At 45.2% G+C, this 23,524-nt stretch overlaps 1 protein-coding gene, 1 non-coding gene and 1 pseudogene across 2 annotated transcripts; all 3 read left to right on the plus strand.

Annotated features, from left to right (window-relative positions):
* The first annotated feature begins 1,460 nt into the window (after nt 1–1,460).
* On the plus strand, nt 1,461–1,960 carry LOC101660556 (annotated as a pseudogene).
* A 2,050-nt stretch (nt 1,961–4,010) lies between these two features.
* On the plus strand, nt 4,011–16,330 carry RNF19B (ring finger protein 19B). The gene is made up of 9 exons (XM_004704998.3): nt 4,011–4,015; nt 5,751–5,956; nt 7,319–7,463; nt 8,924–9,086; nt 9,528–9,642; nt 10,820–10,960; nt 11,889–12,096; nt 14,943–15,074; nt 15,842–16,330. Exons 1-9 carry the CDS (start codon nt 4,011–4,013, stop codon nt 16,296–16,298), a joined length of 1,572 nt encoding a protein of 523 aa, XP_004705055.2. The 3' UTR covers nt 16,299–16,330.
* On the plus strand, nt 10,192–10,355 carry LOC115872831. Its single transcript, XR_004048068.1, has one exon. It is a non-coding gene; the product is annotated as a U1 spliceosomal RNA (small nuclear RNA).
* Nucleotides 16,331–23,524: the final 7,194 nt, after the last annotated feature.

Genomic DNA, 23,524 nt, shown 5'->3' on the forward strand with positions numbered 1-23,524 from the left:
TTTATGAGCAAATCTGTTATTTAGCTGGCTTCATTTCAGAATTTTTTTTCCTGCTTTTTTTTTTAAATCGTTTTGTTAGGGGCTCATACAACTCTTATCGCAATCCACACATACATCAATTGTGTAAAGCACATTTGTGCATTCATTGCCCTCATCATTCTCAAAACTTTTCCTCTCCACTTAGGCCCCCGGCATTAGGTCCTCATTTTCCCCCTCCCTCCCTGCACCCCTCTCCCTCATGAGCCCTTGATAATTTATAAATTAGTATTTGTCATATCTTGCCCTGTCCGACGTCTACTCATTTCAGAATTTAAAGGTTATCTGAGGACAGTCAGGAGTTGCAATTGACTCAATGACAGTGAATTTTTTTTTAGTTTGGAGGATAGTAATCTTGGGGATTCTTCTCATCTGAATCAGTTCAGTAAAGCGGCACCTTTTTGAGAATTTGGGTTTTGTTCTGCATTTTTCTCTCATCCTAACAGGGTCTATCTCTTGTGTCCCTGATCAGTGTTAAATCATGGTAGTCAGGTATCATCCAGTTTCTTTGGCCTCAAGTTAGATGAGATAGACAATGGCTCACAGTTTAGGTAGGCTTTTCGTCCTATAAACTAGTTTCGTTTTCCATTTTTGAGTGATTTCCTTTCTCTTTTGCCCCATGTGCATACAGAGCAGTAGTTGTAGCTTAGATGATTGCTCTTTAGCTTTTAAGATATCACCAAACGAGGATGTAGAACATATAGCTATTATACCAATTGGCTGAGTTATCCCATGAGATTATGGTTTTAAGCCTTCAAACCCAGGAAACTAAACCTGTGAGGTGTCACACCTGTGAGGTGTTTGGTTCGTCTTAGGTCACCACCACCCTTCTTTTAAAAATTTCTGTGAAGTTAATTTCTGTCTTTGTTCACATCAGTAAAAATGGACAGAAATTCATTTTCAGACTTGGTGACAACTGTAAACCACTACTCATTTAGAAGTTACTTTTGAAAATTAGGCCATTTCTTATTTTAGTCGAGTATTGGGTGAGTTTCATCTCAAGCTTATTTTTCTTTTAATTACTTAAAGAAGGTATTAGAGAAAGAAGAGAAGCTAGCATCTGACTTGCAGTGAACCAGGCATACATAATTTATTTTGACCCTTATCAACATTGAGAGAGATTTGATCTAGTTTTAAAAGATGAGAAAACTGGAGTTTAGAGACAGAGTGACTATTCTGAGGGGCAAATGGTGGAGAAAGACTTAGAGTCTTGGTGTTAATTCATCCCAAGCCACTGTTTTTCCTGCTGTTTAAACGTTTGGGTTTGTCAGCATAACACCTATTATTGGGGGTGCTACTGTTTGGGGTACATTTAGTCAAGTAGTGGCCAAGGGACAATATTGAGAGCTCAAGATGATAGAATCTAGTTTCACCTGCTTTGCAGACGGCGCCGCCTGACTTTGTAGTCTTGTCTGGTCCTGTTGTGTCCAGCCATGGTCAACCCTATTGTGTTTTTCGACATAGCCGTCGACGGCGAGCCCCTCGGCCGCATCGCTTTCGAGCTGTTTGCAGACAAAGTTCCAAAGACAGCAGAAAGCTCCGCGCTCTGAGCACTGGGGAGGAAGGTGTTGGTTATAAAGCTTCCTGCTCTCACCGAATCATTCCGGGGTTTATGTGCCCGGGGGGTGACTTCACACACCATCATGGCACTGGTGGCAAGTCCATCCATGGAGAGAAATGTGAGGATGAGAACTTCATCCTGAAGCACACAGGGCTGGGCATCCTGTCCAGGACACGTGCTGGGCCCAGTACAAATGGTCCCCAGTGTTTAGGTGCCCCACTCAGACAGATGGTTGGATGGCCAGCACGTGGTCTTCGGTCAGGTGAAAGAAGGCATGGACATTGTGGAAGCCATGGAGCGTTTGGTTCCAGGAATGGCAAGACCAGCAAGAAGATCACCCTTGCTGACTGTGGACAACTCTAATTACATTTGATCTGGATTTCCATGTTTTATCTTGGGTAGCTTGGAAATCACCCGTCTGTTCCAATGTGCTTGCAGTATCGTTTAATCGTGTGCTCGCACTCCTGTTCTTCGGGTTTCCTGCTTTCCTTATGCCCCCTGAGTCCAGCTGGAAAGCAGAGTTAAGTTTATGATTATGAAATGAAAGCTAAACAAACAAAAAAAAAGAATCTAGTTTCTTTTCTGATTCGTGTGAACTGCCTCTTGTCTACTTTGTTTTTCGTATCTGAAATAGGCATAATTATTTCCCAAGTTAAGAGGCTTAATTAATACGGTATTTGTGAAATGTTTTGAAATCTTCAGTTGAAGGTGTTAGATAAGTAGGGAGTCACTTTAAAATCCTGCCATTTCCCAAACTGATGTCTGAACTCTTTGGTGATACGGCCAGTGGTTGGGCTGCCTGATTTTCATGCTAAGAGCAGATAGCTTCTGTATTCATTGGGTGTTTTGATTCTCTTGTTTGGTCAGTCTGGAGATGGATGTGGTATGATCAAGGTGCAACAAGATATCCAACTGAGAAAGCCTCCTGGGTTCAAGTTGGTAGGCCCATCCATACCATGCAAAGAAGCTTAGATTTGTAATGCTACTGGTATTGAAACAGCTTTTTTCTAGAAGGGTTTTAAGCAACCTTTATCATATGTTTTGCTTGATTACATTTTACCAGTGGAGTTTGCATTGGAGTGGGAGATAAGGAGAGCAGATAGGAGGCACTGATAGTTGTCTAGTCTAGACTCCTGGGTCTTACCATCTTACCAGATGGTAAGAGTGCAGCTCATTGTGATAACTTGGCTCAGCCTGACTCCGGGGGTCTAAAGCCAATGCAATTGCTTGTGCCCAGGGATTCTTTAAAAGGATGAATCACATCTATCATCCCTTTTTCAGACACACACTCAGGGTCCATTTATAATTGGGTAACCTAGTTAAAGGGCCTGGGGCTGGGAAACACAGCTGTAACATAAGGACATGTTTCCTTAACAACCGGGGTCTGTTGGAGCATAATCAGATTCATACTAATGGGAATTTTTTTCTAGAGTTCAAATTAAGGTAGTGTTGTGGTATGTCCTATCACATTATGATGTTTTAGAAGATTTAGGAAATTGATAAAAAGCATAAGAATTGTCTAAATTTAAGAGCGAGGAGGATGTGACTGTATTCTTAACTGTATAATCATTTCCAACTCTCTTCGCTTTCTAATAAACAAATTTGAGTGGTTGGTTAAGCTTAGGGCACAGGGTAGGAGAGTTGTCCCATTGCAGGTACGGAAAAGATGATTGGGATAGATGGGTTTCAAGGATGAGGTTTTCAACAAGATCAGCAGTTCTCCTCATAAGAAAGGTGGGGCTTTCTACTCCAGTAAAGAGCCACAGACTCAGAAACTCACAGGGGCAGCTCTGTCAGGTTGCTGTGAGTCGACATCGACTCGATGACAGTGAGTTTGATTTTTATTCGGAACTTAGAGGTTTACCACTAGAGCGCTTTATACTTCAACCCTAAACTAAGTTATCACTCACTGCCATCATGTGCATTCCGACTGCCCCTATGGGTTTCCAAGACCTGAATTCTTTATGGGAGTAGAAAGCCTGGTCTTTCTCCCAAGGTGTTTTTGAACTGCTGGCCTTGAGTTAAGTCTAGCAGGGGAAAAAAGCTTGTAAGCAGAAATTTAAGATACACTCTGATATTATAAAACAATTGTGCATAGGCCCCAGGTAGACAACTAGCTGCCAGGAGAGATTGAGTACATTTTGTAGAGAAGATGATATTTAAGCAGGTTCTTAACTACTTGCCAGGGCAAGAAGGACGGCGAGAACATTTCTGGGCAGAAGGAATAGCATCTGCTACAAGGGCAAGGAAGTAGGACAGACAGACAGAGAGAGAGAAAATTTAAACCATACTTTTCAGGGCAAGCTCTCAAATGCAAGTTTATAGCATAGCTACACTGGAAAGCGGCAAGCACCTCTACCTCCATTTTGGGATAGAAACCAAGGTTTTAGAGATTTTTAGCTTGCTCAGTGTCATGCAGTATGAGTCAGAGGCAAGGAGCCCAGACTAGGTCCCCAGAAACCGGAATGCCAAGTCTCGTGCCCTGAGTAATTCTGTGTCATGGCAATAGACTGCTGTTGATTCGTGAGTAAGTGGGGATGCTTTTACTTCCTTGGAATTAAGTTCCATACTCAAAATGGACATTGTCAGCTCTACCACGTCCTCTTTTATAAACATTGGTCTCTGTTAATATTTGCTTCCTCCTGGTGAGGTAGGAGTAGATCATAAAGGGATCAAGCCCTCCTAATCTACTGTGTATCTGCCTACTTTGTACCTTCAGGAGTTGGTTTAATACTCTCCTGAGGTCACCAAGTACCTTTCCTGTTTAACACAAAATAGCCAGCATTGGCACTTCCGCCAGGAAAAACATTGTTTATCTTTAGTAGTTGTTTTGCACCTAACTGTGGGGTATGCTTGCTCAGAACTCCTACAGGATATGAATCATTTGCATTCACACTTTGACCTATTCTCATTTTGTTCTTTCTGAGAATTTTTTCCTTAGAGTTTTAATACATATGTACTCTATAACATTGGGGATACGTTATCATCTCAGTAAGTCATCCTCAGTTCAATTTGTAGAATCTGAATTGCTGACATGAACAGCCAATCTACATTCAAATAAATAACGTAAGCAATAATCCAAGAAAATGTTACTTTATGCATGAATCGTGCGAGGTCCTTGGCTGATGTAGGGATAACATGAAAAAGGGCAGCACCCAAGTCCAGGGGGCAACACGTAAGCCTATAATCAGGGACCTGTTAACAAATTGTGCACTGAACTTTCACAGCTGCCATCTTCCTTCCATTCGTTTTCTTAAGTCACTTTCGTCTTAAATTTTGAAGCAACTGTCCACTTAGGGTTATTTGAGCATTCAATTGACATTTAAATTAGTCAGAAAGGCAAATACTTGTAAATGTATTGGATTGTTTGTGGGAGACTAATTCTTGGTAAACAAACATGAATTACTAGAAACTGTTGATGGATTCTGAATTGCTGTTCCTCAAACTTAATATGTGTCAGAAGAGAAAGAGGGGTACGGCCTTATATTTATTATGAATATAGATGGGTAGTGGTCTTCTCGGGCTCTGTAGACTGCCAAGAAAGAAGACATTTCAAGGTATCGATTTGAAAAGTGGAAGACAAAGTATAGGAAGCTCAGATGAGAGAAGCTGGGAGGAGTTGCTCGTGAATCCAGCTGCGGCTGTTGTCTGCTAGCTTGTGGTTAGACTAACTTCACTGTAGAACTGGAAAAAGAAAAAAGTGCACTTGTTAGCGTTTTTAGCTATGGTCTTTTGACAAATATTCCATCTCCTCATGTAAACAAATTCGAATCTAAATATAGCAAGCCATCAAAGGAAATAGTTTTGTACCCAGTTATTTCTGTAACTAGCTGTGGCAAGCTGCTGCTAATGCAGTTTAAGCTTTGACAGAATAAATGCTAGAAATTAGGCTTGAATAGGTTTTCCTCAGTTGGGGTTTTTTTTTTTCCCCCAAGAGGGAAGAAAAGGATTTGTATCTGGAATCTTAAGAAATCTGCTTTTTGTACAGGCGTGCTTTATAGTCTTTAGAGTTGTGTGTGTATTTTCTTTGCGGCACATTGTGGTAGGGGGTGGGGCACCAAACAGCGTTAGCCCGCTGGAACTAATGAATAATATCTGTGTTGGCCAGACTGTTCTTCACCTGACTGCTACCTCTTCCTGTTTCCTTACCTAGGTATGCTGTTATTGCCTACGGCTGTGCCAGCTGCCCAAAGCTGACCTGTGAGAGAGAAGGCTGCCAGACTGAGTTCTGCTACCACTGCAAGCAGATATGGCATCCAAATCAGACATGCGATATGGCCCGGCAGCAGAGGGCGCAGACTTTGCGAGTCAGGACCAAGCATACTTCTGGCCTCAGTTATGGACAAGAATCTGGACCAGGTATCAGTTGATTGTCTCTTCATTCATCATTTCCTAATGTGGACCCAAAACTGGAAGAAAGAGATTACTTTCCTATATGACATCATCGCCTGACATCAGAGGGCAGAAAGAAAGTACCATTCAGCAGTGCTTTTCCTTTTATATTTAATATGTAGCTTTCCTCTTTGACCATTATAGATTATCCGACCCAGGTAAAATCAGAATATAAGTGATTGAATTTTCTCGTTTCGTTTCAACCTTTGTAGTCATTTGTATGTTTCATACTGCAGAACCCTTAGGTCCTTTTGATGGAGACTTTTAAAACTTGTATTGTAAGCAGAAAGACATTTAACCAGTGTGAAGCCTCCACTGTTTTCACACACGCTTTGAGTATATCACTGCTTTCGAGAGCAGGGTACAGCTTAAGTGCAGAGCATAATCTTAGTATGGGCTAATGATTAACCTTAAAAGAAGGAATATCACACATGTTTACTTCCAATCGTAACAGGTCAGAGCATACCTATTTTAAAAGCCAGTGGGTTTATTGCCTTTTCTAAATGTATTTTAATTCACTGATGTCATTTGGGAGAGGCTAGTAGGAACGATTTACCATTCAGTTTTTCCTGGCACAGAATAATCTCCTAAATTTCTTTGTAATAGGATAGTTCCCCACTTGCTGTGAAAATTACCAGGTGCATGCCACACAGCATCACTACTTGTTTTTAGGTTTCAGATGTGAAAGGATCACAGAAAGGGACTGTGGGTTGTGTAAATAGCAAACCACAAAGACACTTTGTGAGCTTAAAAACTGAGTTTCCTCCCTTAAAATTTCTCTCAAAACTTCAAATAAAGCCATGCCCAGCATGCAGCCTATTCTTCCTGGCAGGCTTCTGCTCTTAATTCTGCCTGCCAATGGGTGGGCGGAATTTCCATTTTTCTTGGAACCATCCTTCTCTCTGGGGAAGTCTCCTTGCTCAAGTGTGGTTCAAGTGCTGTGCAATAGGCCGCTCAATATGAGACAAAACCCCTTTAATGAAGTTTCCTGAGGTCTAGACATAATCAGCGCTCAGTAAAGTGAGTTACACAATTTGGAATTCTCAGTCAAGAATTCTTGAGAGTCTTCTCATTTTCTTCTTACCTATACTCCTAGGAATAATAAAGCCATTCTTAGGTTTAACTAGTGATATTTTTCGACTTAAGGAGCTTTGATATCACAGTAGTTAAGTGCTCAACTGCTAACTGCAAGGATGCCCCTGCACCCATAGCCGCCGCTCCACAGGGGAAAGAGTAGTCATTCCAATCATTACTGTAGCATAGCTGTGAACTGGAACCCGCTTAGCCTGGCTTTTGTTCATTTTTCCTCTGGTCTTCCTCCCCCCTTAGCAGATGACATCAAGTCCTGCCCACGATGCAGTGCGTACATTATCAAGATGAATGATGGAAGCTGTAATCATATGACCTGTGCAGTATGTGGCTGTGAATTCTGTTGGCTTTGTATGAAAGAGATCTCAGATTTGCATTACCTCAGGTGAGACGGGAAATGTGTCCATTGCTTTTGTAGTCTTATGTTCTTACAGATTTAGCAGAAAGGGTATCAAAGAGAGAGAGTTGTCCTCTCGTGACAGAAACGGAAATCTCCTTATCCTCAGAAACATCCCTCACCCTATTTTCTCTTAGCTCAGTGACGGCCAGAGACTAGCTCTTTTACCTTCCAGGTCGTTTTTAAGGCTTTCCAGTCTCTAGCCTGCCTCCACATTTCTAGCTTTTTCCATTTTTGTTTTTGGGTATGCTCTGTAAGGAGCCCTGGTGGCACTGTGGGTTGGGCTTTAGACTGCAGTGGTTCAAACCCAGCAAGTGCTCTGAAGGAGAAAGGTGAGACCGTCTGCTCCAGAGAAGGTGTGCGGTCTCAGAACTCGAGGCAGGCTCACTCTGAGTCAAAATCGACTCAGAGGCCATGGGTTTGGGTTTGAGTGGGTGTTCTGTATCCAGATGAGGAGTCCTGGCTAAGACCAATTCTGCTGTGGGGGTCTTTTTTTCTTTTCCTTGTTGTTTACATTCCAACTAATCTGGGTTTTCTCTTCCCTGTATCCTTCTGCACTGTCTCACCTCCACACTTACTCCTGTTCTTCTTTTGCATGAAATGCTAATTCCCTCACCCTTTCTTTTCAGTATCCCCCTTTTATCTCAGCTTGCACCATTCTGACCCATGCTTCAAGGACTACTTAAACACTATTTCATCCATGATCACTTCCCTAACTTGTCTGTCTCATTCTTCCGCTTGACTTCCTTTATTTTTCTTTTTGTAAACATCATCTCTACTCTTTACTTCATATATATGTCCAATCTTTAGTACTGAAACTATATACTTTTTTATATGTGGTTAGCTTACATAGATCTATATCTTCTTAACTATACGGTTATTTCTTTTATGGTCCTTGCATGTGTTGAGCTTCCAACGAAAATCAGTATTAAATGTCGTCCAGGCTAATGTTTCATCATGGGGATGAAACACCTTCATTTCCAGTTATTGCGGACCCAGAGGTGAGATGGTTGGGCACAGTCTGACTGACAGTGTCATAGAAGTCATTTTAACTCTGTGTTTGGGAACACAGTTTGCAGTAGAGACTATCACATGTACAGGCACATTCCAAGAAAGCGGTGCACATCAGACTGTTCAGTAGCTTTAGGACACATTGTATTTGGATGAGGTGGCTCAGTTTGCAGGCTGTACCAAGATCCCTTGTCGTCCTATCAATCCAGAAAGTTTGACCACTGTTGGTGGTTTAGGGATGACTGAAAGCATGCTTTTATATATTTAAAAAAAAAATCCCAGAGTCCTGGCTGTCTGATGTCATCCTTTGTTTCCACATGTGTATTAAGTTTGTCTCCTGTGACCTGTTAACTGTTCTTCCTTCTACTCTTCTCAGACTTGCACAGTAGCTGCACTTGAAACATCAACCCTAACTTCAGTATGTGTTTCCTCTACAGCCCCTCTGGCTGTACATTCTGGGGCAAGAAGCCGTGGAGCCGGAAGAAGAAAATTCTTTGGCAGCTGGGCACATTGATTGGAGCTCCGGTGGGGATTTCCCTCATTGCTGGCATTGCCATTCCTGCCATGGTCATTGGCATTCCTGTGTACGTTGGCAGGAAGGTAAGACATGCTGGGCTCTGCATTACTTGTAGGCTTCAAGTTTGATGCTAAGGGTTTGAGGGAATAAGGAGGAGCTTATACTTAAGAACTGTCTGAAAACTAGCCAGTTCCAGGATAAAAATAACCATAGTTTCTTAAATGGATTTTCTTTCCCAAGAACTTTCAGGTCTCTTGACAGCTTAGGCCTGGTTTTGCTCAGTGACTTAAAGGTGAACTACTTACTCACAGTGCCCTTGAGTTGTTTTATCTCTTTGTGGAGTAACTTTCTCTGCCTTAGTGTATATATTCCAGGTCTATATTGGATTCAAATTTGCTAACAATGTCTCTTTTAGGATGGAGAATATGGTGTAATATAGATCAGTTATAAGTGAGTATTCTCTTGCTGGAAAAAAAAATAGATGACTTAACCTACTGACTCGCGTTTTCTTTTTCTACTCTTAGATTCATAGCAGGTATGAGGGAAGGAAGACCTCCAAGCACAAGAGGAATTTGGCTATTACGGGAGGAGTGACTCTGTCAGTCATTGCATCCCCGGTCATTGCTGCAGTTAGTGTTGGTAAGCCAGTCAGGCTTCTCCCTCCGACCCTCCTTCCTCCTTCCCATTCCTCTGCCTCTTCCTAGCTCATTGTTTCCTATCAGCTCTCAAACTGACCAGCAGGCCAGATCTCCCACCCATAAGAGTTTGAAATTTTACACCAAACCCACTTTGGTAGTTAATTTTTCCCATCCATTTTTTAGGCCTACTAAATGATCCGGATTTGGAAGCTTTTTTATTCTGAACGTTAATGCCTAAAAATTAGTCTGGCAAATAGAGAAAGTTCCTTTAAATCCAGGTTTTTCACTTGGCATCTTCTCCCTCTACTGTGGATGTCACAGAACCCACAAAACAAAATTCCTTTTTTAAAAAAAGTTAGTTTTTTGAGAAGCATAGGGGTTTGCTTTAGAATGGCAACAATGCAATAACTGTTGCAATAACTAACAGTTATTGAGGTTCTCCACGTGTCTGGTGGGACTCTGAGTGTTTTGCATATATTAATTCACTTAAGGCTCCGGACAGCACAATTGAAATATAAAGATGCAGTAACCTGCTAAAGATCACTCAGCAATACTTACCTGGCAGGGAAGATACCATGATCACGAAGGTGGTTTTCCCAGGGCGAGGCTTATCCATTGCACTCCAGATGTGCTGACCCCTGCGATTTCCCCAAATGTGGGAAACTCGACTGCATAATTTGTGGTAGTGGGGGACTGCGTTCGCCCTCTCCCCTGATTAAAAAAAAAAAAAAGATCACTCAGCAAGGGCAAGAAAAACCAGGCATTCTGACTTCAGAGCCTCAGCAGGGAGACTATGGAGCTAACCTGGGGTTTGGGGATGCTAGAAAAACAGTAGTCCTACTGGTTGATTCTTGATTGATTTCTTTTGGGGTAGTCCATCAGGGAAAACATGCAAGCCAAGTGTTTACCATTACCGTGCTGGGCATTCTCAGTGAATCCTGACAACCCCAGGAGGATCTACCCAAGACCACACAGCTAAGAAATTGGAGCTAAGATTCCCCGCCAGGACTTGCGATTTCACATCCAGCCATCGTTCTGTCCACCCCACCTCCCTCTCTGGGATTGCCCTGTCATTCCTTGGGCCTTTCTGAAGTGGTTGGTCCATGCCCCAGCTGGAAAGGGGAATTCAGGGCAGCTGCACCTGAGGGCCTGCTGACATGCTTCCTTCTCTCCCCCAGGTATTGGTGTCCCCATTATGCTGGCTTATGTCTACGGGGTTGTGCCCATTTCTCTTTGTCGTGGAGGAGGCTGTGGAGTTAGCACAGCCAATGGGAAGGGGGTAAAAATTGAGTTTGATGAAGATGACGGTCCAATTACAGGTAAAAAGCTGGATTCCCCCCACCCTCCATTTGACTTTATGGGTCACAAGATAAAACTCAATAAGCTAAATCACATTTTACCGAGATTGTCACTGGGTTACTTTTGTGGAGGGGCGAAGTATTTTTAGATTTTCATTTCTTTGTTGCACAGTTACTAGGTTAATTCCTTTGGTACTTGCTTCTGTGGGGCAGGTTCAGACTGTTAGCATTCCAAGTGACTCCCAGAAAGCTGCTGGTCGTGTGACTCCAGCTGTCTTACCCTGCACAGTACTTATCATTTCAGAGGACTTCACACAGTTCCACTCTCATGTGCTTTCACAACAGCCCTCTGAAGGACTACTATTATCTGCTTGTCAGGGGACCTCCACTTGAAGACTGTGTCTTATCTGTTGAATGGGGTCAGCAGCGTCAGCAGAGCTGGGGCTCGAGCAAGGCTTCTGACTTAGGCATATAAGTAAATGCAGCTCCCACTGGACCCTACTAACCGATCTGTGGCACAGAGGCTTTTTTAAGCTACGTGGTGAGGATCGGCAATTGACCTAAAAGTAACTTGAAATCTTGTTCGATTATGGCTACTACGGTGTAGTAGGAAGCCTACTGGGCTTGAGTCAGAATTGTAGGGTTTTTTGGTGACTAGATCCGACCTCGGGCAAGTCTTTTCATTCTAAGCCTTAGTTTTCTCCTTGGAAATTGAGGCGGCAGGTAATGCCGGGTTATTGGGGAGATTGAATATGAACATGCAAACTACCGACGTGGTGGTAGTAGCAGTTGAACTGACCTACCGTAGTTGTTGTTTAAGCATTGGAATAAACAAGTGTTTTTCTACAGGAAAACCCTCCACTCTGAAAAGAATCATACCAGGGGATCTCTAGCAGACACTGTTTGGACGCTGTCCTGGCTTGAATTGAAATGTTTGTTTCATCCCCAGTGGCCGATGCCTGGCGAGCCCTGAAGAACCCCAGCATTGGGGAGAGCAGCATCGAAGGCTTGACTAGCGTGCTGAGCACCAGTGGAAGCCCTACTGATGGACTCAGTGTTATGCAGGGCCCTTACAGCGAAACAGCCAGCTTCGCCGCCCTCTCGGGGGGCACGCTGAGTGGGGGCATTCTTTCCAGTGGCAAGGGGAAATACAGCAGGTAAGCAAAAGGATAGCGTGTGACAGAACCAATCAGAATGGTTAGAGGGAGCACAGGTGGTTTCCACTCAATGACTGGCCTAAAGACTGGCAACTGGAACCCAGCCGGTGGTGCTGTGGAAGGAAGGCCTGGTGATCTGCTTCTCTGAAGATTACAGGCAAGAAAACTACGGGCCAGTTCTGCTCTGTAACACACCAGTTGCGTGCTGTTACTGAACCCATCTCTGTGCCAGGCATGCCTCTTGTATTGCCTCATTTTGATTTAGTCAACAATGGAATTTTACTTTAAATTCGAACAACTAGGAAACAAAAGGGCTAAGTAGCTTACAAAAGGTCAGCATTCCTTCAGCTGCACCCTGTGTGCATGTGTGCGTCCACTGCATGGGCTGCCCCCCAGGAGGAAGAGCTGTTGGTTCCCGAGGCTGTGCTCCCCGTTGGCTTGTTCCTGGCCCTCAGGCCGACAGCACAGCGTCTGTGCTAAACCTCATTGTCTCACTGGCGCTTTTCTACCTTCCTTTGTGGGTTTGGTATTGTGCTGCTAATCTCAGGTCAGCAGTTCAAACCTACCAGCCACCCCGTGGGAGAAAGATGAGGCTGCCTGCTTCTCTATGTAGGGCCCCTGGGAAGCAACACTGACTGGATGACAGTGAGTTGGGGTTTTGTGTTCCCATTCCGTAGTCAAGGAAAATCAGTCAGTTCTATGAACTGGTGTCGAGAATGTGTCAAACTTTATGATCTAAAAGTGATTGGTTATTTCACCAGTTAGAAAACCAGAATACAAATAGACATTTGTGGGAAAAGAGAATGAAAAGATCACGAAACTTTCCAAGAACTTTTTGAAACCCCTCATATGTCTAGAGACTACATGAGAAACAGGTAGTTGCGTGCACTGGGGAAGGGAAAAGAGTTGTTGACAGGCCTTCCCTGGAAAAGAAAAAGATCAGCTTTCTTTCTGTGACTCCTGCCAAAAAGCAGCAGCTGGAGCTATGGAAATAGATTTTGGTTGTAGAGAATATGGGAAATAAATAGAAGTTTCAGGGCCCTGTCCTGGATGTGAGGACCCCTGGTGGCGATGTTGGGTAAGCGTTGGGCTGTTAGTAGCAAAGTCAGCAGTTCCAGCCCACCAGCTGCTCCGCAGGAGAAGCTCCAAGGCCTTCTGCTCTCATAACAAAACCCTACGTAAGGTTGCTTTGAGTCATAATCGACTCAATGGCAGTGGGGTTTTTTGGGTGAGTCCCAGAATTAAAGCATTAGAATCTCTTGGCACGGAGCCAGAAATCTGCGGTTTGTAAAAGCTTCCCAGATGGTCCTATCAGTCATTACGGGAACCACGTTCTGGGAACCACCTCAGTAGAGCGGTCCCTCCCAGCTCTCCCTGATTCTGTGGCAGAGCTGAAACGACCCAACTCAGCCTTCTGCTTTGATGCCCTCTGCACTGTGAGTCTACCTTCCTGTTCTGCACCTTGCCACATTCCTGGAAGCGCCTGAGACTGAGCAGCAGTGCAAGAGGCCCAGGCAGCTGGGTAGATTATGCAGCTGCAGGAGCGGCTGACCCATCTGTGTCTCGGGACTCTGGATGTCTCGTGTAGGGGATCCCACCTGCACATGCCAAGAGTATTCACAGCTCTGCTTTCTTAAAGCCAACCCCCTGGAAATAAGCATACGGCCATAATGGGAGACAGGCTTGCTGAAACGGCCGCTCAGCTGGTCCAGTTCTGTAGAAGCCTGTCTTTTATAGGAATTGAATGAGTCAAGTCAACAAAATGGTGTTGGAGCCAAGAGGGGAACTCGGTGCGTGTTCACAGCGCTGAGACTCCGGTTGGAAAGCAGGTTGCTCCTAAGTTGACGCTGTATGGCATCAATGGCGTACGCTCAGCGTAGTCTGATCCATAAGTCAGTCTTTTCTTTCTCAGTGTGCGGGAGGCCTTGAGGGCCAAGTGTGAATGAGCTGTGGTCCCTTCTTTGTGGGGAGGAGGAGAGAAGAGTAGCTAAGTGCTGTGGAGCACTTAACAGGCAGTGACTGGTTGCTGTGAGTGTGAGGAAATGAGATATTTTCATTTGTTGTTATGTACTAAGTAAGTTTCTCGGGTGGAGACAGGACTCTTCCAGAGAGGACTGGCATTTGTAATATCAGGGAGGTGGAAAATACATAGACAGGCATTTACTGAAACAAAGATGGCTAGATGTCGTCTCATGTACTTTCAGACGTGTTATTAGGAGGAGAGATCAGTCCCTGGAAAGGGACATGCTTGGTAAACTGGAGAAGCAGCGAAAATGAGGAGGACCTTGGCCAAAATGGCTTGGCATGGTGGTTGCAACAATGGGCTCAGACAAAGCAGCCATCATGGGGCTGGCCCAGGAGCGGACTGTGGTTTGTTCCACTGACAGAGGTTCTCCGGAGTCGGAGCTGACTTGGTGGTGCCGAACACCAGTAACAACAGTGCGAGATGGAGCTGGAGACAAAAGTTAAGAGGTAGATGAGAAAGAATTTAAATGCCTGTAGGCATTAGGAAGCCCGGAGACATTTTGAGAGTGGTCGGGTCTTTGCACTGGCACTGGTCTAGAGGTGGCTTGACCTGGACTAAGGGCATACTGGAGAGGGAACGAGTTGTAATTATCTAAGCAGGCAGTGCCGGGGCCTGAAGTGAGCAGTAGCAGTGGGAGTAGACAGGATGGGATGATTACAACAGGTATCTAAGAGCAAGAAAGGTGTGGGCATCTGTTGAAGCTGCTCTGACAGGTGGAGAGGATCGGCTATAGGAGAATGATGGAGGAGCTGGCCCAGGAAACCAATTGCCTTGGGAAACCCAGGTCTTTTATTAACTTGACCGTCCCCTCTTTACACAGGTTAGAAGTCCAAGCCGATGTCCAAAAGGAAATTTTCCCCAAAGACACAGCCAGTCTTGGTGCAATTAGTGACAACGCAAGCACTCGTGCTATGGCCGGTTCCATAATCAGTTCCTACAACCCACAGGACAGGTATGTGAACAGTCAGATGCCCAGGAGAGGTTGCGGCTTTTCAGTCGGGTACTAAGCCTTCAGAAGCTCAGCACCTCGTGTTAGGACCCTAGGTGTCATCCAGTGGGACTAGATTCCCAGTGAATTCATTGAGCGTGCTTTGATACAGGAGTGTTGGCATCTCTCAGCTCTTCTTAGCAGTTGATTTTTAGAGAGCCCCACCCCGCCCCGCCCACCTTCCCCCTATGTTTCTTCCCGTCTCTGTTTCTTCTTGGCCATTGCAGTCCTGTGTTACTGTTCGTGTGGAACTTGGAGCTAGTCGGCTGTTCCTTGATGCCTGTGGGTCAAGTTCCTGCTCTCCCGATGCCCTTTGCTGGAAGTGGCTCCCATTAGGCGGGTTGTCTCTCTCAGGGAAACTAGCGTATCCGGCTGATGTGGTTGTGGGAGCGTAGTCATAAGAAAACTGACTCCTCTTTGACCTGAATGTGAACAGAGTGGGAATTTGGGGAGATCACACATAAATTCCTAAAGAGATCGTTAGGCGGGTCAGGGAGGGGAGGGGAGAGGGAGGGTAAGGGTTTAAGTCAGCAAAAAGGATCTAATGGTTGTTCTCGCTTCTAATTGGCTAGGTTAAAAGGTTTCTTCATGGTAAAAGTGAGTTCTAGCTTAAACTGTTAACCCATCTTTTTAAACTTAATGTACTCCTGAAGCCACAAACTCCTTTACCAGCAAGAAGAGCAGACGATCTCCCCCATGCATGACTCAGCAAAGTGGCTTTGTCTCCACAGAGAGTGCAACAATATGGAAATCCAAGTGGACATTGAAGCCAAGCCCAGTCACTACCAGCTGGTGAGCGGCAGCAGCACCGAGGACTCGCTCCACGTTCACGCCCAGATGGCAGAGAATGAAGAAGAAAGGAGTGGTGATGGCGGCGGCAGTGAAGAGGCTCCCCCCTGCAAACACCAAAGCTGTGAACAGAAAGACTGCCTGGTCAGCAAACCCTGGGACATCAGTCTGGCCCAGCCTGAGAGCATCCGCAGTGACCTGGAGAGCTCTGACACACAGTCAGATGATGTCCCCGACATCACCTCAGATGAGGGTGGCTCCCCCCACTCCCATGCTGCAGCCTGCCCCTCCACCCCCAGAGCCCAGGGTGCACCAAGCCCAAGTGCCCGTATGAACCTCTCTGCTCCAGCCGAGGGGCAGCCTGTCTCGAAGCCAGAAGGTGCAGAAGCCAGAGTATGAAGGGAATGAATGCTCCTGTTCTGAGAAGCACACTGGTTGTTACTGCATCTTTGGGAATCTTTTTTTTTTCCCCCTTGGGTGGGGGGAGGGTGGGTGGGGATTTATGTATTTTATTTCAAAGAGCCTCTGGTTACGGGTTTCCCCGCAGGGAAATTCTGAGAAATTTGCAGTTTCTTACCAGATAAAACATGGAAAGTTTTGCCCCTGGTCATACCCCTTAACCCTCCCCTCCTCTTTTTTTTTTTTTTTTTAGTATTAATTTATTGGTTAACCTGATGGTGGGGATCTGTGAGGTGTGTCAAAGAGTGTACATATGTATGTGTGTATATTGTATGTATGCTAACATATTCCTGAGGACATGTTTTAATAAAGATTTCTGTCATAATGCATCTCCTCTTATTTTCCATGGCCTGGTGAGTCCCAAAGAGCCACATGGCTGCTGGAAACAGAGCTCTGTCTTTGTCAGCCTCTCGGACATCAGCCCTTCTAGTCCCAGGGGAGAAGGACTGTCTGTCACTACCCTGCAGTGCAGCCGTCTGTGGACCAGTGGTTCCCGGTCGAGCGTGAGGGCACAAAGGCGGGCTTGGCTTTGGCCTGTGCAGTCGGGCTGAGCAATGTTCTCTGAGTCAGCCAGAAAGGGCAGCTGCCGGGTAAAATGAGCCTGCTTTGCCCTCTAGGGGCAGCTGTGTAGTTAGTTTTCCTCTTCACGTTTTATTCATCCTTTTCTGCGTGACAGTCACGATTAGTCATGAGCCCCAGAGGAAGGGAGGGAGACTGGTCTCAGGCTGGCTCTTGAGAAGGGAATGTAGCAGGGTCACGTGTTGGGGAACAAGTATTTTTGTGAGAGGGAGACACTGCTAATTCTGCATAATTGCCGCAATGGCCTCGTGTTGACTCTGCTCTCAGGTGCCCTCTCCTAGTTGGAAAATGCTTCCCATTTGCCCATCTGGTCAAAGTAAGAGGGACTAAGAAATCTGATGGAACTTTATACCATATAAACTCAAGTTTTTCAGCACAGTTTTAATGCAGTTTCTGTGGTAAAATTAGGTGCCTCGGCTGATATTTGGGTTGGCGTATACTCAAGTATATACGGTAACTCGGCAACAGTCATAAGATTCTTTGAATACATTTAATTTGATCTGTTCTCAGTCCATCAGGATTGAGACCAGTCAGTGCTAGGGGTTTTGGGTCTCGAGAAGAATGTCCTTAGCTGGGAAGGTAGGCCTCATTCCAAATCTGGCAGTCACTGTGAGTCTGCTACCCTCTCGTGCCCCTGACCACCACCACCACCACCACCCGCCCCACCTTTCAGATGATGCTAAGGAACTCCCCTTGCCAGCCTTCTCTGTCACCTTAGCCATGGAGCCCAGAGGAAGACCTGAACACATCCTCTCCCTAAGGACCAGACAGCTCTCGCAGATGCACATTGTCTTCCTGCCTGAGCGTCACTTCAAGGAGGGCGATGAAGAATCTGAACAACCACCAACTGGGAAGATGGCTTATCTCTGGGGCATTGCAGCCGGTTCCTGGGACAGGAAAAGGCTGTTAGTGAACTTTGGGTCCCTGGAAGGAAGAAAGAGAGGAGGAGTCCCTGTGTGACAAAGGAAACTGCTGGGGAAAGAGGCAGACAGACCGGAGAGCTCCATGAGACGCAGGCTAGCAACTCAAGACTTGTCATTCTCTTAAAGCCTCATCAAGGGAGCAATGAATTTAAATCAAGTCTTTTGCAAGGGCAAACCTGAATTCTTAAGCTGGCCACCACTTCTCCCTGTATTTATTTGCCAGACACACAAAAAAACAGGAATAAAAACACTAACATACGCCTGATTATAGGGTGTAAAAATACCTCCCCCTTCTGAATGTTGTTGCTCCTCTTCCTTGAACCCCTAGACCTCAGGAGGAAGACCACCCTGCCCAAACCTGGCAGCCTTTCCACTTCAGCCGATTGAAGTGATATACGCCCTGCCTCTTACCTACTGTGAGAGTTGGGACAACTGCGAGCCTGTTATCACTTAACCAAAATGAGATAATTAATTATGGATTAAGATTAAGTGAGGCAACGAACTGAAAATGCTTTTGGTAAAGACCTGTGTGTTTTCTTCCTGCAGTAATAGCCTATAAGTTCAAGAAGAAACTGGGTTTCGTCTAAAAAAGGAAGCCCAGAACTCTCACCTGGGGACTGAAAAACTAAGCTTATGTGAATTCTTTACAACACTCCTGCTGTATCTCTCAGGCGTTAACTAAGAAGGCCCATGACCATTACCTGGAAGAGAAGACGAGTAATGCATTGGGAAAGTGGGCTCTCGTCTTAGAAAATGGGGGAAGTGAGCCTAATCTCTTCACCCAGCAGTCCTCATCATTCACTCTGGAAAGCTCCATTTCACACCTGAAATGCAGCAATGAGAAACACAATTCCTGTCCCCAAGTAGCTTACCCTCAAGTACAGTAAAAAGAAAGAAATTGCAAAAGGCCTGTAGGTAGACCATCCTTAGTTTGTTTTATAAAGCAAAGCAATCCCCCTAACCAAGAGAAAAGGGAGCAGGCAGCTCAAGGAAGGCCTGTGTGGCTGGAGCAGAATTGGGACATTGGATGGTGGCCGTTTGAATCAGTACATGTCGGGCTAAGAAGCTGTAGATTTGTAAAACAACTTCAGCAAAATTCCACTTGCATGTGATAGTCATGATACCATTCTATAGTCTGAGCATTCTGTTGGGTCACCTTTCTGTGGAATGAGCACACATACACATCTTTTCCAGTCAGTTGGCCACATAGCTGTCTTCCAAATTTCCTGGCTAGACGAGTGAGTGCTTCCAGTGCTCCTTCAGCTTTCTGAAATATGTCAATGGGTATTCCGTCAATTCCTGGAGCCTTGTTTTTGGCTAATGCTTTCAGTGTAGCCTGAGCTTCTTCCTGCGGAAGCTAGCAAAATAAAATGGCCATTTCTTAATTTCTGGAGTCACAATTCAGAATACACTTTACGTTTTTCCAGTTAGCTACACAAACAGGATGGGGAAGGAGCAGAAGATCCCAGGGCTGACTTTGGCTGCCTTGGCTATTGCTTCTGCAAGAATACAGAGAACTTAGGTTTACCTTCAGCAGAAGTCCAATATCCAGTCAGCTTGGTGGTGGTGTGGCTTCCTGACTCGCAGGTGGCAGTGATGGGTGTTCTAGCCTCCTGTTCTCCATCTTCGTGGGGTAGGCCAATTTGGGGAAACTTTTCCTAGAGGCTCAGTCTAGAATGTGCTTCACAACTTTTTTTTCCCACCTAAATTAATTTCAGTGGACATACCACATAATACATACAACATTTACAGCTTACCAACACATCGCTGCATTACATACAATGAAATAGTTTGGCTAAGAAAAGCCTAACAGAAGTTTTGTAGTCTGTACTGAAGGCATGAGCATCACCCTCCTCTTCTTTTTTTTTAAATCGTTTTATTAGGGGCTCATACAGCTCTTAGCACAATCCATCCATACATCAATTGTGTACAGCACATTTGTACATTCATTGCCCTCATCATTCTCAAAACATTTCCTCTCCACTTAAGCCCCCGGCATTAGGTCCTCATCTTCCCCCTCCCTCCCCACTCACCCCTCCCTCATGAGCCCTTGATAATTTATAAATTATTATTTGGTCATATCTTGCCCTGCCCGACGTCTCACCCTCCTGTCTTTTATCTAAGAGCGTGATCTGGCTTGTGGGTTGTGGACTGTTCACCTGCTGGAGATTCTGCCCCTTCTGCAGGAGACAGGGCTGATCTCTTGTCTTCAGCTGCTTGGCCCCAGTCAAGGTGCTCCTCTTGCTCCCTCGCCTTCTGTGTTGGCACCTCCTCAGTCAAATCCTTTTCTGCTTTGATTCCCTTTGTCAGACCCCAAGAATGGAACACAATGCTACTCGCCGAGTGAGATCCTGTGATGGCTGTGTGTACTGTGCTGGGGCAATTCGTCCATGTCAGAGCCTGATTTCAGATCTGCCCCTGGACTCTCAGTCAAGCGCAGAGATCAAGTGCAGGACGTTGGGGGTGGCAATGTAGCCTAAGGCACCGATCCACGCACACCACAGCAGTTTGCCAGCACTTTCCACCTGTGGGCACTTTCCACCCTTTGGGTGCAAGCCTCTTCTCGGAGCCAACAAAGTGAAAACTCAGCGACACAAAGACCCGTGGAGTCGGGGACGGTGTATTTCAACATTGCTTGTCAAGGATCAGCCTCGAGCTAGGCTGGCACTAGCAGCCTCCCTGGTTTTAATACCTGAAGACTTCCTGGATTTGTCATCACGAGTGCACTGGCCCAGTTCAGGGAAGATACAGGAACCTGGGACTATCTGTGATTGTGATCAGCTTGTCCAAAGGGACAGCCATGGACACACCAGCACCACGTATCTGTTCTTGGTTTAAGCTTTTAATAACACTACTTCTACCCACGTTTGGGACGCCCCATTCCTCTAACGCACATGGCTTTGCCACAGTCTCCAGTCTGTGAAGACACTTCAGGAGGCCTTCCTTGCCAAAGCAGACTACACTTCTGAATGGGGCAGCGTGCTGCATTACCTTCATTTGTTTTCCTTTGCCCCTCAAATTGGTTGAGGCTCTGAAAACCACAGTGACCATTCTTTCTCCAAATAATTTAGCCCGTTTTCCAAATTCTCCCTGGGTATCAGACCTGATTTATTTAACTCAGGTACCAGCTTTTCCTGTCCACCCTGGACAGTAGCTCCTTCTACCTGAGAACACCTGCAACCAAGAGGATTTGGCACCTCGCACATCTGAGGCCCGGAGCGCCATGTTAATGTAAGCTACTGGCCATGGAACCTCTTCGAGTTTCACTGGGTCAGCTTGCCTTGCTTTGCTGTGCCTCGTAGATTCCTCCTCCACAGGATCGCCATTGGATGGCTCAACAGTGAGATTCATTTCATGTTTTCTTTTCCTGCTCCTTCTGTCTGTCCAGTTTCTGCTGCTGTTTCCGTGCTTCAAGCTGCTGTTTTCTTGGCTCAACTTCCCAAGGTGGCGCCTCCTTAAAGGGAGCATTGTTTCAAATGCCTGGCTCTTTCCTGGGCTTCTGAAGCTCTGTTTGGTTTTTTTTTTGGTTTGGTTTTGGCTTCCTTCCTTAATTTTCTTTCTTTCTTTTTTTTAATCATTTTATTGGGGGTTCATACAACTCTTATCACAATCCATCCATCCATCCATTGTGTCAAGCACATTTGTATGTTTGTTGCCATCATTCTCAAAACATGTTCTTTCTACTTGAACCCTTAGTATCAGCAGCTTCTCCTTTTTCCCTTCCCTCCCCTCCCCTCCCTCCCTCATGAACCCTTGATAATTTACAAATTATTATTTCATGTCTTACACACTGTCCGATGTCTCCCTTCACCCACTTTTATGTTGTCTGTCCCCCTGGAAGGGGGCTGTATGTAGATCATTGTGATCAGTTCCCCCACTCCCCCCACCTTCCCCTTCCCCTCCTGGTATGGCTGCTCTCAATATTGGTCCAGTGGCTGAGCATGTCCATTAAGGATGGTGCTAAGCTTCCTCGGTACAGGATCATTCATAAACAGAGGGGGGAGGAGGGGCTGCTCCCACTAGTAAGAGTTCACCCAAATCCACTCAAATGAGTCCATTTCATTTCTGGCTCCCGCTCTTTCCCAAACAGTGTTCCAGGACCCACAGAAGAGGCCCAGCTAGGCTATAGAGCCAACTTGTGTAAGTCAACAGCCAGATTCCCCACATGTATCAGTCTCTTGTTACAAGACATAAAGTTATTCTGGGACTCTCCTGTATTGACATCATATCCTAACCTTAAATATATATATAAATCAATCGTTAAGCTTTTAATTTGTAAAATTTTCATTTTTCCCACCCGATCTGTCTCGAGTGATAGATGACCAAAGATCATACTTTGGTCAACCAAAGCCTTTTCTCAAAAAAAGAATTTTATTTCAGTAACCGTTGTTATTACAAGGCACGGACTACGGGTCCAGAATTTATGTTGAGATGATTCTAACTCATGACAACATCATGAAGGCCAGGATAGAACTGTGCTCCGTATACTCTTCATTGGCTAATTTCCCACAAGTAGATCATAGACCTTTCTTCCAGGATGTGTCTGCTGAGCTTTCGGCTAGCAGCCAAGCACTGTTAGCCAATTGCACCATCCAGGGGCTACAGGTAAATCAGGTGCTTATAAGAGTTGCAAAACCTGAAGTTAGCACGTAGCACTAACAGAGAAAAGTTCTCATCTTTGCGGCTTTTCGACCCTGCAGCCGGTATGAAGCAGCCTAAGTTAAGGAAAGCAAGTAAATGCATGATTTGCCATAAACGGCATAAAATCAAAAAGATGGGTACACACATACCATTTCAAACTAAGGAAGGAGCCCCAAAAATATGAAATGGGAAATGGATGCCCTCTTCAACAAGTGATGCTGGAAAAAATGGTATCTACCTGCAGAAAAGTGATGCAAGACCCTTACTTATCTCACTCCAGGCACAAGAATAAACTAAAAATGGATCGCAGAGCTCAAGATAAAACCCCAAACTATTAGGACCATCAGTGAGGGAACTGGGACAAACCTGAAAACTTTGGTGCAGGGAATAACTGAAGATAAAATACCTGTGTACGTTGAAATAATTCACCAAGAGAGTAATAAGAGATTCCACAGACTGGGAAAACATCTTTAGTAATGACATATCAGACAAAAAAATTTCTCAGCACCCCGCTGGCAATGAGAACCTTTCATTCTATAGCTGCTTACCCACGATAAAGCATAGGTAACTGCTTTGGCAGCTACCTGGAGCCCTGGTGACACAATGGCTCTAAGTTGGTCTGCTAACCATGTGAGCAGCAATTGGAGACCATGCGCTGCTCCTTGGCGCAGCTTTCTACTCCAATCAAAACTCAGTCTTGGACATCCCCTTACAGAAGGGTTACGGGAAGGAGACGAGCCAGCCAGGGTGTAGTGTAGCAACAATGAAACATACAACTTTCCTCTAGTTCCTAAATGCTTCCTCCCCCCACCCACCAACACACACTATCATGATCCCAATTCTATCTTACAAATCTGACTAGACCAGAGGATGTACACTGGTACAGATAGGAACTGGAAACACAGGGAATCCAGGACGATGATCCCTTTAGGACCAGTGGTGAGAATGGCGATTGGCAATACCAGGAGGATGGAGGGAGGGTGGGGTGGAAAGGGGGAACCGATTACAGGGATTTACATATAA

The sequence above is a fragment of the Echinops telfairi genome, unplaced genomic scaffold (genome assembly GCF_000313985.2).
Source record: "Echinops telfairi isolate 266 unplaced genomic scaffold, ASM31398v2 ScPeMD7_7457;HRSCAF=8495, whole genome shotgun sequence".
Classification (NCBI taxonomy): domain Eukaryota; kingdom Metazoa; phylum Chordata; class Mammalia; order Afrosoricida; family Tenrecidae; genus Echinops; species Echinops telfairi.